At 41.2% G+C, this 15,054-nt stretch overlaps 1 protein-coding gene across 2 annotated transcripts in view; it reads left to right on the top strand.

Moving 5' to 3' along the window:
* plxnb2b (plexin b2b) overlaps positions 1-10,401 on the top strand; it is a 130,505-nt gene extending 120,104 nt beyond the window's left edge. For both annotated transcript variants that reach the window (XM_053426247.1, XM_053426246.1), the window contains 8 exons: positions 288-372; positions 2,418-2,569; positions 2,797-2,957; positions 5,260-5,407; positions 5,544-5,608; positions 5,782-5,857; positions 6,627-6,701; positions 7,240-10,401. In XM_053426247.1, the coding sequence (XP_053282222.1) occupies positions 288-372; positions 2,418-2,569; positions 2,797-2,957; positions 5,260-5,407; positions 5,544-5,608; positions 5,782-5,857; positions 6,627-6,701; positions 7,240-7,344 (867 nt within the window). In that variant the 3' untranslated portion in view covers positions 7,345-10,401. The remainder of the gene's footprint in view (positions 1-287; positions 373-2,417; positions 2,570-2,796; positions 2,958-5,259; positions 5,408-5,543; positions 5,609-5,781; positions 5,858-6,626; positions 6,702-7,239) is intronic.
* Positions 10,402-15,054: the final 4,653 nt, after the last annotated feature.

The following is a 15,054-nucleotide window of genomic DNA, read 5'->3' as shown; positions in this document are numbered from 1 at the left end:
TGTGGTTGTTCTTTAGAGCCGTGCTGCTGTAGATTCACTGGCTGTGTCAGGGTAGTGCTAATCACAGTATTTGTGGGGTCAATAATGGGTTGATGCCAACAAAAAATGGCCTCTAAATACCCCCATAAAGACCCAGTGTTGCTGTCCACTCGATGGAATTGATTATGAATTAGTTCTGGGGCACTGGCAAAGGCTGCTGACCTCAGTCACGCTTTGCATTGAATTCAGTGTGTGTGAAGTGTTTATTGTCTCGTGTATCCAACAAAAGACTGTGATGTGCATTTCAGGTGAGAGATAACGCCACATTAGTCCTGTCCAAAGTGCTGCACACTCAGCAGAACTATGACCAGAACCAGGAGAACCACGAAGAGCGTGAGTGTGTCTTCACACACACACATACTGCACGTAAACACACACTTGTTGAACCCAAAATAGCACAGATCAGATGTGTACTTGAGAATATAATTCTTGCCTTTGTCTCCCTACTCCAGGGCATTTGTCAACATCCCCACTCTCATTTAACCTTTGTGTCGTGTTCGTTTCTCCCCCCTTACTTTGGTGCTCCCGGTCAAATTTGACCGGCCTGTTTTAACTGCCCTTACATTAACACAAAAACCATTGATCGTCACCAAATTGTATTTAACTCCCTTTTAACCTGTAAACAATGTCTCAGACTACTGGTTACATGAATAACTGCAGTGAATAGACACAGAAATTGAAAGTTGTATTCCAAAATTAACATTTATTGTAGAAAAATCAAAACAGAGACCAAATTCACAGAACATCAGAACATCAACATGAACACATTGTGTGTGTGTGTGTGTGTGTGTGTGTGTGTGTGTGTGTGTGTGTGTGTGTGTGTGTGTGTGTGTGTTCAGACACAGGAGTGGCATTTTGCAATCAGGTCACAGTGTGTCTTGCAAACGTAGGCATCACATTTGAAACATGTAAGACTTGTCTTATTGTCTCTAGGGGCCATAGCTTGCATCTCTTCCGTTTCTGCCCCTGTTTTGGGGGGAGAGTGGCCAGGGCCGTGGCTGGGGCTTGCAGACTCCTCACCAGACTGCAAGAGGCTGGTGTGCGGGGAAGGTGCTGGCGCCGTTGAATTAGAGGAGTCACTAAAGCTTTCCCAAGCTCTGCCAGGAAGAGTCTCCTCTTGAAACATTTCCCCTGATTCCAGGCTGGGTCGAATGTCACCTCAGGTGTGTCTTCCACAGGGGCCTCTTCCCCAGGTGCCTCTTCCTCAGGGGCCTCTTCCTCGCCATATGTTGACTGTTCGGTCTCATGATGGTCTGGATCAAAATCAGGATCGTTGTCTTCTATTTCTGAAACATCCTCCTCTATTTCTGGTTCAACTCCAATCCCGTCTTCATCAGTTTGAAAAAAAAGGTCAAGAGCCTCTCTGACAGAAAAACGTCTGATCGGGCGCCGACTCATTGTGTTCAGAGTAAAATAAGAGCAATGCACAAGCAAGCTATATATAGGGGATCTGTGAGAAGATATCATACGTTTTGTATCGAAAGTGTGGTTCACGTGGGGGGATGGACACATTAGCCCGGGAAAGAGCCAGGTTCCCATAACAAACACCTAATTGGTAACTTTGAAGTGTTACACGTTTAGTCTGGAAGGTGTGGTTCACGTAGGGGGACAGGCACATAAGCACGGGAAAGAGAGGACACATGGTCAGTCTGAAAGGGGTTCACGTGGGTTGGAGTGTGTGTGTGTGTGCGTGCGTGTATGTGCGTGCGTGCGTGTGTGTGTGTGTGTGTAGGTGTGTGTGTGTGCGTGTAGGTGTGTTTGTGTGTGTGTGTGTGTGTGTGTGTGCGTGTAGGTGTGTTTGTGTGTGCGTGTGGTGGTGGTGGTGGATTTGTGGTTGTGTACTATCTGATGAATGAACACAATCTAGGGTCACCCATTCATTTCCTATGGCGGTCATTTTTGACCGGGAACACCACAGGTGTTACAAAGTTGACTAAACAACTCAAAATTCAATGAAAGTAGTGATCAGCAATTGTAAATGTTCAAATGCCTAGTGTGGAGGATATCATAAGCCCTTGAGACAATAAAATGTAAAACACAATATTTATGATTGATCGAAATGGAAATCGGTCAGATTTGACCCGAACACGACACAAAGGTTAAGATGCTAATACATGTTGTTTTATGTAGCACACTTTAAGATCTTCTGCTGGAATAAAATGCACTTTTATCTCCAGCCTTTGTATATGCATTTCAGAGCAGATAATTGTTTAGAACGTGTACACGCATATTATCTCTGCATTCAAATTCAGTTGACAAACATCCTCTGGTCTTTTTTCATCATTGGAATATTTTGTGTAAGGACGTGCATGAATAAATAAGGAGCAGTGTTATTAGAGGGAAAGTTTCAAAAGTGTTGTTTTTCTTCCTCCCTGCAGGAAATGCTCTGCTGGAAGATGACAAGGTGTTTCATTTGGTGAGGCCTGCGTACGAGCTGGACGAGATCAAATCTAAACGAGGAAGCATAAAGGACAAGTCGATGACCAAAGCTATTACAGAGATCTATCTTACGCGGCTCCTTTCTGTCAAGGTACAAAAACAGAGTGTTATTTTCAATCTGAATAAATTAGTTTTGGCCTGTTCAAGGGAAGGGGCTTTCAGTTAAAAAGACACATTTAATTGATGGCTTCTCAGTAAGGACAGGTCTTGATAGGCAGAAAATGCTCCCAATGTCTTCCCTCAAGCTTGGTGTAAATAGCTTTGTACTGTCTCAGGGCTTCAATATTTCTGGCTCACAGTCTTTATGGCCTCTTTCAGGGAACGCTGCAGCAGTTTGTGGACGACTTCTTCCGCAGCGTGCTATGCTCCGGGGCAGTGGTGCCACCGGCTGTCAAATATTTCTTTGACTTCCTGGATGAGCAGGCGCTGAAACATAACAATGTGGATGAGGAGACCATCCACATCTGGAAGACTAATAGGTAACAGTACAGCATGTCCTTTTACTTGAGTAAATGTTGTATGCAACAAAGTAAATGTACAAATGCATTTTCAGCAAAAAGTTAAGTAAATACACTCCCTCTATAGAAAACTGCCCCCTGTGACTTATATTAATACATTTTCAAATATTTGGTCAATGCATCAATGCACAAGTACCATCTTATTGTTGTAGCTGATGAAGATGGAGCTAGTTTTATTAATCATATCCAATTCGGTGGATTAGTGCATCTTTCCTTACCTTGGGGTCAGGCCACTTGTGAGATGAATTTGAATGAATTTGTGTAAATTATTAGGACTTTTCTCTAAGCTTCGCTTTGGATAATTTTCCTTAAGCCCCCTATGGCTTTACTTCTTTAGAAGTCACACTCGGCTAATGCACCAACAAGGTGGGCTTTCAATTCGTCATCACTACACCTGGCATTCAAATGGTTTGGAAATTTTGACAGACTTCTACTACAGAACAAAAAAACTCAGAGAGCAGATGTTTCATGAGCACAGAGGAGCAGCGTGAGAGTGAGGAGAAGAGCTGAAGCTTGAGCGCAGGAGTGCAAATCTAAGTACAGTGTACAAGCAGGGGCTAATAGTGGGAGAGTGCAGGGTTTTGAGTGCAAGCATTTAAAAATCTGAACATTAAAATGAATAGGTCCTGCTCTCTAACTGAACACCACACTCCTGGATGAAGATAGGAAAAACACCACCATATATTTGGAGCTTCAGTATGAAGCTGTATTATCCAAGTCCTGACGATAGAAGATCTAGACCAATCAAGAGTCAGTGTCAGCTGTCAATCATGATGTTTAACCCGGTTTTTCAATAATTAAAAAAATAAACTTGCAGGAAAGACACTTTGGTTTCCATTTTTGAGAGCAGTCATGTCGTCTGACATGCCACTGGCTTGATCTTTAACACTGATGTATTTTAATAAACCATCTGAAATGTGGCAAGGATCCAAATATAGTGGAGGTAGAGGTGAACAGTGTTTGCCTGTGAAATGTTGTGGTGTAGAAAAAAGCCTCTGTTTCAAGTAACAGTATCTCAAATTTGTACTCGAGTACAGTACTTGAGTCAATGTACTCCCATTACCCACACATACACACGACCAGCTGTCTGATTCTGACCTACCTGCAAATCCCACTCCTGCAAATCCCACTTCTGCAGATACTGTAACTTTCCAAGAAATAAAACTTACTTATCCAAGAAAGAGCTGAATACAAATGCACAGTTTCAGCTCACTTAGTTTGCATTTGCAATCCCCCTGCTCCCATGTGACATTTAAGTGCATAAATTTGTGTCACGTCGGCTGAGGCTCAAGACTACAAGACGGTGTGTTGCATGTAGATGCCAGTGATTGACGTAAGGCCTGCAAGAGAGCACCCACACAAGGACAGGAGTTGAGCGATTTAATTACTCACTGCACTCCACGCCACATTCTGCATCCACCCGTTCTGTTTATCAAATCAAGTGAGGGCCATGTATTAAATATGAGTGTGTGTGCATAAGGCATAACAACAAACAAACATGGTAATTATGTCCCTAGCTAATTTAATTCTGTGATTATAGAAACATTGCTATTTTTATGCTTCTATTGTATCCCCTCTGCAGCCTTCCCCCAGAGATATTACCAAACCAAGTATGAATTTTACACGGTGTGCACTTCACGTCTCAGACGACGGGGCATTGGCACTGATCAGGGGGGAGTTTTTCTGGGAAACTGTTGTATTTGGGGCGTTTTGGTTTTGTTATTCTCGAGCTGACGCCAGGTTGCAAAGAGAAAGCTTGTGTTTTCCTCTTCTGAAGGGGAAAATAGAGCAAGTGCATAAGCGTTACGTTATGTCCTCGGTGCTTTAGGTTCACAGGCTGCACAGGAACACAAAAGGTCGAGGTTCTGCTGTTACTGTAGAGTTTCTATCTATCACTGTTCGTTGAGCTCGACTGCAATTCCTTTCTGTTAGTGAGAGAAACGTTTTCTGAGGTTATTCTCTTCCATTTCCATTGAACTGCAATAATTCTCACGGAGGTCAGTATTATATGAAATGTTAATATAGTTTTGTTCTGTATAAACTGACATCCACAAGAAAAGGCTTTCTTCCTTCTCTGTTATTATCTTGAACTGAACTCACATGCACCTCAGGCAAGTGCCATCACACATTAAAATACCTCCCGACTCCTATGAATATCTAGTTGTAATGCGGCTGAGGCGATTCTATCCCATTCCGAAGAAATAATAATAATAATAATGATGATGACAGCCACGCTGATGGACTGATTCCTCCCTCTGTACAGCCTTCCTCTGCGTTTCTGGGTGAACATCCTCAAGAATCCCCATTTCATCTTCGACGTCCACGTGACTGAGGTGGTGGACGCCTCGCTCTCCGTCGTCGCCCAGACCTTCATGGACGCCTGCACCAAGAGCGAACACAAACTCAGCCGGGTGAGTGGAAGAGCTAGATAATCTGAAGACAGGAGAAAAGATGAAGATGAGGACAAAGTGGATTGCATGATAAGTAAAAAAGAATTAGAAGAGGACGATCTAAAGTGCTACCGTCTTCTCTCTTGTTTGTCTGCAGGACTCTCCAAGTAACAAACTACTCTATGCAAAGGAGATCTCCACCTACAAGAAGATGGTGGACGAGTAAGTCCTGAAACCACTTTTAACCTCCTTTTGCTTGTCAGTTTCAAATGGTTCTTTTAAAAGATTTGTCATTGACAATTACATAATCACCACCTCTTGCTTGCTTTCTCTCTCTCTCTCTCTCTCTCTCTCTCTCTCTCTCTCTCTCTCTCTCTCTCTCTCTATGTGTGTAGTTATTATAAGGGCATTAGGCAGATGATACCCGTCAGTGACCAGGACATGAACACTCATCTGGCTGAGGTGTCACGGGTGAGAAACACCATTTCACTTTTGCCTTGCTATTAAAGTTACATACTCAAGATTTCACTGCTGGTTGCTTTGACCAGTGAATTTTTTTAATGGAATGAAAACACTTTTTTTAATTTAAGCTGCAGATTGTGCCATCAGTCCCTACCAACATCCTAATTGCATACTCCCAGTGAACATGCAACATAACACAATTTTGAGCTTGTCCACTGGCCCAAATGCACCTTGGGACTTGAAGTCATCTTCTACCTTGAAGCTGATGCATCCGCAAGCTATGACTTTGAATACCTTGGTCACCTGAAAGGCAATTGGTATTCAAACCAGGAATGGCAAACTCTGCCATTAACAATTAAATTTAAGATATATAGAGAGGCAATGATTGAACATAAATCCAATACATTTCTTCTTTTGTAACCGGGCTGTTGTACTCCTAAAATACTAGAGACAGACAGAATCAGGAGACATAGAGTTGTTAAACAGGGTTGTGTGAAGTCTGAGTTTGGCTCAAACCAACACACCTGAAGTGGGACTACTGAAGCTGAAACGTCCCATGTGTAGAAGCGTATATTTTTACAAGGTTGAATACCTTTTGCTGGAAAAACTCCAACCATAAACAGTGTGTGATTTCATGTTTTTAGTATTTTTTTCCAATTCTGTACTCCCTTTACAAGCAGCTTTATTTTAAGCCAAATGCTCATTCAACTCAATGCTGTTTTAACGTGCTAGTTACATATTGTCTCTAACCTTGAAACTGTCGTTTATGTTTTTGCAGTCTCACACGGACAAACTGAACACACAGGTGGCTCTCCATCAGCTTTACCAGTACGCCAGCAAATACTATGACGGGGTAAGAGGACTTTCTCTTTCCTATCGCACCCAAAGGAGCCTATTCCACTGAATGCACTACTGCCCACTATATTATTGCTTTTTCCTCCCCCCCCCCTCCTCCTCTCTCTTCACTCTTGATATGCCAGAAGAGTGATTGTATGAAATTTTAATTGAAAGCATTTCTGTGGGATGTGAATTGGAAAATTGCTCGGGAATTGATTTTTCAGCGTCCATTGTGCACTGCCACTTGAGGTCACAAAAAGGGGATAAACAAAACCTAATGAACAAGTTGGATAAACAAATGGGGCTGTCAGTCTCCCCTAAGTGGGGCTCACCAACAATAACAGCTCATATGACGCGAGTGTTGATGTCGAATAACGCCGTCCTCTCCCCCCACTCTCCACCCCTTTCTTTTCTTCTCTTTTTCCTGTGCTACTTCTCCGTCCGTCCTCCACAAATTCTTCCTCTCTGTCCTCCCCTTTGCTTTACTGCGACTTCCAACCTCTCCCCCTCATTGCCCTCCATGTCGGTCCTTCTCGCTTTCCTCCCGCTTTCAGATCATCGCATCTCTAGAAGAGGATCCATCTGCCCAGAGTAAACAGCTGACCCTGCGGTTCCAGCAGATAGCGGCCGCCCTGGAAAACAAAGTGACTGATCTCTAACCCCCCACTCAAGTGGAGGGAAGGAGGGCGGGAGGGGGAATAGTGGAATACTGCCAGTGACTACAGGGGCTTATTTCTTCTTTAAAAAAAAACATTGAACTAAGGAAAGGTGAGAAGGAACTCGTGTACTGTAGGTGTGTATATCGTACAACTTGTCCCTGGGACAACTTTCTGTACTGCGGAGTAACAGGGACTAATGAAAAGCAGATAAAGGGGAAGAAAATGATGGGTTACACTGTTATAGGTACGCCTTAAAGCTAACTTGCCAAACCTTAAAGGTCTGTGCGCTCATCCATGCTTCACTGAATATTGCTCCCATAATGCAGTGCGGGAGACCTCTCTCTCTCTGAGAAGTAAGCCCCTTCGTGGAGCACTGGCACAGGAGATAATCAGATGTTCAATTTCTTTCTGTGTAGAAAAATAGGTTTTAAGAATTGTATTATATATTTTTTTTAATCGTGCAGTCTTTATGCGGAAAGCTTTATAAGGAAAAAAAATTATCTTTTTAAATGGATCACATTGTGGTGCGGATATGTTTTTATTAGCCTGTGTGCGTGTGCGTAGATGTCTGCGTGGAGTGCAACGTGTGAACAAGAGACTGGGTTGCTGAAAGTGAGTGTGTTCGCATGGATTTTAAATGTGTAAGTGTGTGGGAATGCGTGTGCACACACAGGATGCCTACTGTCAGGCGTGAGGGTGAAGGGACGCCTGCTTTCTGTCATTTTAATCCCCCGTACCCAGTGACACACTGGGGCCTGTAGTCTGACCTCTCTGCTCTTTTTTGACAGAGACCAAATGGTCCTCATAAGGACACTGCACATGGCTACATTCAACAATGACAGAGTCCTTATGAGGACACTGGCTTTCATATGAGCCTGCACATGAACTACATGAACCAGTTCTCTAATAAGGACACTGGTTCATCCAGGAATGTACACGCTCATATGAAAGCCAGGTCACCAGTGGTTCCAGAAACATTCAAGTTAAACTCTTTGCTTTAGCTCAGATTGAGCTTCAAACTGGACTCGCCAATTTGTGCTTATGGAAATCAATAACAGCACAGTCTGTCTCCCTTTATTGTACAGTGCCATGATACATTCCACTTCAACTAAAGCACACAGGGGAAGTTTTTATAGACATTTCGTTATAACGACTGTTTTCTTTGCTGTCAAAGTCATTTTTTGAAGTGTCAGCAAGAAGCAGCTCGCGTCACTCATATTAGTCCGGCAATAATGTCAGAAAACATTCAAATGTTGAATTAGCTTACTTATTGTATTCACATACAGTGGTGATTTTAGCAATATGTTACGTGCTTTTTCAAACTGATTCCTGCATTTGTTAGTGTTCACAATTTTAGTGCCATTTGTTTTTTATATTGTTACCCTGGTAAAGCTCCAAATAGTCATCAAGCATTCTGCCTCTGAAGCTACAAAAGAGCCTGTTGCATATAATATTAATAATCCACTATCTGAGATGCAGTTGGTACTTAAATGGAAAGTTTTTGAACAAATCACGCTGGTTTTAGCCTTTGTACGATGTTGTCAGGGGGGGGGGTCTAGGTTCAATCATGTACATAATTGTAGTAATAATGGAAATATTCATATGTCAGTGCCAGGGCTGAGGTGTCGACAGGGTAGGGACAAGGGTTTGGTATTTCTTGGGCCATTAAATGCGCCACCGCAATTTAAGCCTAAATTGTGATGTTTTTTGTTTCGTTTTTTTCCCCTTGGCTGATTTTTTAATTGTGCTCCCTGTAACTGATCATGGATGTGTGTAGCCAACGGAGCGGGACGTGCTCTAGAGACCCTAGAATGTTAATGATTCCTGCCTTGGCTATAGAGAGAGGTCTGCACAGACCTCGAGCCTGCCTGCCTGCCCGCCCGCCTACAGTCTCAGCATGGCATCCTGACCAACAGCACTCTGCACTGACCACTCGGCACAGTGCAGAGTGGCACTCTGTGTCATGGAATCAGCAGGGGAGGCTTTTGATCTTAATTGCATGCCGACTGCAGTCTCCATCCCTGTCGCCGCCGTTGTTTACTGCTGACTCCTCGCTCACTGACAGAGTTGATGCAAGAGGCTTCTTTGCGAGCATTTCTTTAACCAAAAACGTGCCTTACTGAATAGGATGATACATATAAGTATATATATTGTTTCTAAATTAAACTAGGTGATTATGATGACGATAGTGCTATAGACACAGCAATGTATTTGGACTTGTGATATTATGTGTGCTGTCTAAAATGCTAGATGCCCTGCTGCAGCCATTTGCGTGCCAATTGGCTGAAGACATTTCAGTATGATTTATTTTCTGGTTGCAGTTTTGACGTGTGCATTTCATTTGGGTGTCTGTAGTGTGTGCTTAGTAGGACTTTAGGGGCTAAGGCAAAAAAAAAGCCAAAATGAATAAATGTATTACAGTGGCCAATGTGAGTTTGGTTTCCCTTGAAAATGTCTGGCATTCCCAAATTAGTCTGGAGTCAAAAGGGTATCCTTATGTAGATTGAATATAGCGCAAAATTGTTCCAACTGTGTTCATTGTTTTTGCCCAGTGTTTCTAAGCTATTCCACGGTGTGTACGAAAAATTACTATCTATACTCGACAAATGATCTTTCTTACTGCTGTGCAGTTATTATTTTTATTTCTTGTTTGCTATACCATATAAATCTTTGTAAAACATGTTCAAATACTGTATTCTGACTGTATAATCCTATGCATTTTGAGTCCTGGGACAAATGAAAAGACAAAACAATACAAAAATAACCTGTATGTGCAGTTGTCGAGACTTACTTTCCATTTTGAAAATTGTGAATGTGCTGTAATGATAAAAGAAACCGGGACACTCCATTTGTCAGTACAGGACCATGAATGGAAGCCAACAATTTCCTTCCCATCCAAGGCAGCTCAGAAGATCCTCGATCGTGTACCTGATCTGGTTGTACTGGCTGAACTTTAATTTCACAAAGGTTGTGTGTGTGTGTGTGTGGACGGAGCAGTTACCCACAAGTTTCATCATACACTTCTCCTTGAATAAACTCAGAGACATACGCCCTCCATATCTGCTGTGTTTTTTTTCACTTTTAGAATATTGATTTGCTTCAACTGAGCCCTCACCTACCATGCATATTGCATGAGTTAAAATCACCTTGGGTGAATGAGTAACACTTGCCACAGGTAGCCAATTTCTTGTTGAAGTGAACTGAATATTTGCTGTAAGACTTTGGTATTTATACAGCTCATTACTGGACTCTAGATTCATTGAAGAGCTTATGCACACACAAGAGTAATAGGTGGATTTATGAAAATGATCTCCCATTCAAACCAATCAATCACTTCACGAGAGAGGGCTTGAACTTCACAGGTTCTTTTTTTTCTAATCACAGACACTCTTGCATAGTATGACCCTAAAAACTTTCTCGATGGCATCAGTCTTCTCATGCAGCGAGGCCCCATGATGGTCGACGCTTTTTCTCCAAATGCCACATCAGGTGCCTCCGGGGCTCAGAATACAAACGAGAAGCCAAGGTCTGGCTTCCCAGGAACGAGCAGATAATGTAAAAGGCATCTCTTGTCACTGCTGGTGAAGGTTGAGAAATTGCTGCGAAAACATTAATTAAGTGCTGACAGCTAAGAATGAAATTTGAAATAAAGGAAGATGAAAGACAAAATTGTCTCATCTGACTGTTAAACAAACCCTCGCCGGCGCGGGGGGGGAATCGAAGACAGACCAGGGGCCGGCACGTGCCATCTTCTGACTGAGCAGATCATTGATGCAGCAAAAGGAAGACTTGATTATCGCAAGCTATGAATCTTGATCAATGGTGGGAAATCAAAGGCAGTACTGTACTTAATATATCTATTCAGACATCCATCATTTTAGTATAGTCAATATTATTTGCTGTGCACCACACTTGTGCTGTGATATCTTAATAGCCATTCCCTTGGAAACTCTGGAAATCAGTGATACTGCACTTACTAAGAGCAATCGTTTTAAATTCATTCTCTATGCAGGGCTCCATCACAATAAAAATGTGGGTTAAAATCTGCATGTTGCCGGGCTTCTGTTCTCCTGCCTGTGATGTTTCACACTCAGCAGGGAGATAGTTGAGTGTTTACCAGCAGCAGGTTGTGTCTTACCTCCACATGTTTCAAAGCTTCTAATGAGATTTGGCTTTGATTTCTTCTGCCTTTGGGGAAAGAGGAGAAGGAGGAGAAGTTGGTGGAAATAAAAACAATGATGGCGCCGTGTCATTTTTAAACAGTTGTTCTGATGAATAATTTAAAAGCCGCCGCCGCCGACTAATGCCAGGCCTCTTGAAGCTCAGTGGTAACCTGAGAGCAAATTAACGTAGGCTAGCTTGCATTTTAACTGTGTGGACCTGCAGGCGGTTAAATCACGCTCATCTAATGAGAGAGTTTGATGGGCTGAGAGTCCAGTGAGTCCAGGATGATTTATCTCAAGAAAACGGTTCTGTGGTAAGTGAAGTTACAATCAACAAAAACACATCTACAGTTACCACTGATTAAATTGAAGAAGTTTTCGACATTGACTGGATATAAGTTCTATATTATGTCAATAACAAAAGCAAACCAGGGATTTGTTGTTGTTGTAGATTCATGCAGTAGTGAGGCCTCACCAGGTCTGTGCATGAAATGGAAGTCAACCTGAGAAGCTAAACTTGAACGAGGACATCCAGAGGGGGACAGAGAGACATCTCACCTTCAAAGTAAAAGTTCAGGAGGCCGGAGGTTTTATTTGATTAATGAGTAATAAGTGAACCTTACTCCTTGTGCTAGTTGATGGGAACAATATGTCATTTATTTGATCAACGAATATAAACTAGAAGGTTTTGCATGAATTTTCAGAATTATATTATATTAAATGTGTCCCACACTGTGATTCTTGTAAGGTGTCAGAAGCCATGGCTGGAAACTACTGGGTTATTCTCTAACAATAGGTTCTTTACAAGCATGTTAAATCATCTAGTATCTAAAATTCAAAAATATAAAAGTAACTTTTAATAATGCTGACAAATATATGTAGTAAAGTAGAATATACAATGGTTTTCTCTGAAATGTGTATCAAAAGCAGCATAGAATGACACAGACACACACAATATTTTGTCCATCTTCTTCCTGTGCTTAGTTTCTCATGGGCATGAACAGGCAATCTAATCCTAAATATGAATATAGGATTGGCCTTGGGGGTAGAGTGGACGTTCTCCAACAAGAAGGTTGGCAGTATATTAAATTAAATTAAATGAGTCCACCTCTGCGCCGGAGGTAAAAAAAATCAAAAAATCAAATGAAAAGTAAATTTTCACCACTTTCTAATTTTCAGCACATTTTGGTAAGAATTTGAACATGTTAATGCCCTCAAAAAGCTAATTAATTTGCATGAAAAATATTAATAATAATCCTTACAATTCCAATAGGGCCTCACTGTCTTTTGGTGCCTGTCAGTGCTTGGGCCCTTAATATTGAACGGATGGAAGATATTCTGCACAAGAATAAACATTGTAAATACAGAAATGCGTAAGTTATTTGCACAATGACTCCACATTAAGGATAATAATTGCTTCTGCAGAGGACGTTATGTTTTTGTCTGTGTTTGTGTATTAGTTATCAGGATGCTGGGAAGATGCAGTATGGGTCAGGAAAAAACCTTTCACATTTTGGGGCGGATCCAGATTAGGGGGCAGATTCAAGAGAAGATTGTTATACTTTTTTTTATCGTTTGGGGGTTTGAGTTCAGAGTAATTATTGGATCTTGTTGAAAATAATCAAGCATTTCTAGAGGACTGGTATTTATGAGTGTGTTTAATTTGGTGCAGATCCAAATAAAAATGTAGATAAGGTGAATTTCAAGCTGGTTTCTTGACTGTTGAGTCTTGGCAGAGGTATGTGCTCCATCGCCATTCTAGTTTCAAGGGGATTTCAAAATGTTTGATGCTTCATGTTTAACAATGTTAGATGTAAGAAATGTTATATTTTAATTAGACACATCTTATTTATCATGCTCAAGGATAACAGAGCCCTACTATTTGAGGCTTTATTTCCAAGGTCAGGTGGAAATCTTAAATGTCCAATTTGATATGACGTGTACCTTGTTGAAAGGTGTCATCTGTTTCAGAAGCACAAAGAGGCCCTGAGGCTCTGGAACGATCTGCCTGAGGAAACCAGGTCAGCTGACTCGATTGAAGATTGCTTTAAGTCTTTAAAGTCATTTTATTAAATCATCCTTTTTTCTGAGAGCCTTCTAGGGTGTTATTTGAGTTGTAACTTTCTCTGAAGCCTCTTCCTCTCTCTCTTTATGCACTTTCCCTCATTTAATTCTTTTAATGTAATTTCGCTGAATTGTTTTTCATGACCAAGTTATTTTTAACCCGAAGAATTCATGACTTGTCTGTTTTATATAGCTGCCTTGTAAATAAGGAGTAGGCTTTTATGAAAATTAGGTTGTGTCTTTTTCAACTACCAGTCATATGACCATACTCCACTATACCCTGAAGCATCCCCAGGGTGAACAGAATTTTAGATGTGGTACGTAATAGATCGATAATATGTCTCCAATTTCATATGACGTTATCATGTGACAGAACAGCAGAATGCATGTGCTGCATACTTGGTAAGATCCCGGTACTGTGGGATGATAGTGTATTAATGTAGGATAGGTTCACAGTTTTTCATATCTTTCTCATTCTCAGGTATAGAGTTATTTAATCTTCATCTGGAGAGATCCTTTCTAATTAAAGGGATGTGTGTGTGGCGGGATATTACTCACTAATTTTCACCTCAGTTTAACCTGATAAAACTCGAACTTCCCTTTTAATATAATGAACCAGCCAGAGCATAATCACGCAGTGCATTACTGGACAGGGGATGGAGCTGCAGTAAGTAAGACAAGTTTATTTGATACAAACACCTTTCTCAGAACAAAGCCCCTGAAAGCTTCATGTGAATTAAACAACTCTAGGAAATAGTAATACACAGTAAATATATGTAATATAATGTGATCATAAAGTGATGATCAGTTCATACAGTAGATCAGATGATTTATTCACCGGATCAAAACAAGAAGCTGTGAGTATTAACTAAAAGTCCACGCCCTGTCTCTTGTTTGTCCTCATTGTAGATTCATGAGTATCGAGTTTCAAAATCCCGCGTTTCTCAATACCTAGATGATACATTAACTGTCCATGGGAGCAAAAAGTGTTAAAAGCAATTGAAAGCGACTGAGCTGCTGAGTTCTGTAAATTCTGTAAAATTGTTTGTTTTGCTTACTCACAGCGAAAGTATACATTTTTAATAGTGGTATATTTCATTTTATATTCAAAAATAGGCTTAAAGTTGAAGTGTCACCCCAAAAATTACAATCCCCGCTGGGAGTGCCGTTGTATATGTCCTAAAATAAAATACAAAAATTCATGAAAGCCACATTTTGAAATTTATTTGCTCAAATAAACCAAGTACAGAATATAATCATATGTCGTCTGCAAATATACTATAATTGAGATAAACTGTACGAAGCTCATATTTACACATTTTCATTTTCACCTGAATGCAGCAATGCGTGGTGGTGAATAACAGTTTTAGCCTCCTGTGATTGACCAACAACAAGGGCCAATCACTTCAGCCGCTGCTACGTTCTTAACCAATTGCTGCAGTCTGAATATTCTACTCTCCAATCATATTCAAGGGGGCGGATT

This window comes from Pleuronectes platessa, chromosome 7 (assembly GCF_947347685.1).
Source record: "Pleuronectes platessa chromosome 7, fPlePla1.1, whole genome shotgun sequence".
In the NCBI taxonomy this organism is placed as follows: domain Eukaryota; kingdom Metazoa; phylum Chordata; class Actinopteri; order Pleuronectiformes; family Pleuronectidae; genus Pleuronectes; species Pleuronectes platessa.
The sequence above is the reverse complement of the archived record's forward strand: the minus strand, read 5'-3'. Positions and strand labels throughout refer to the sequence as shown.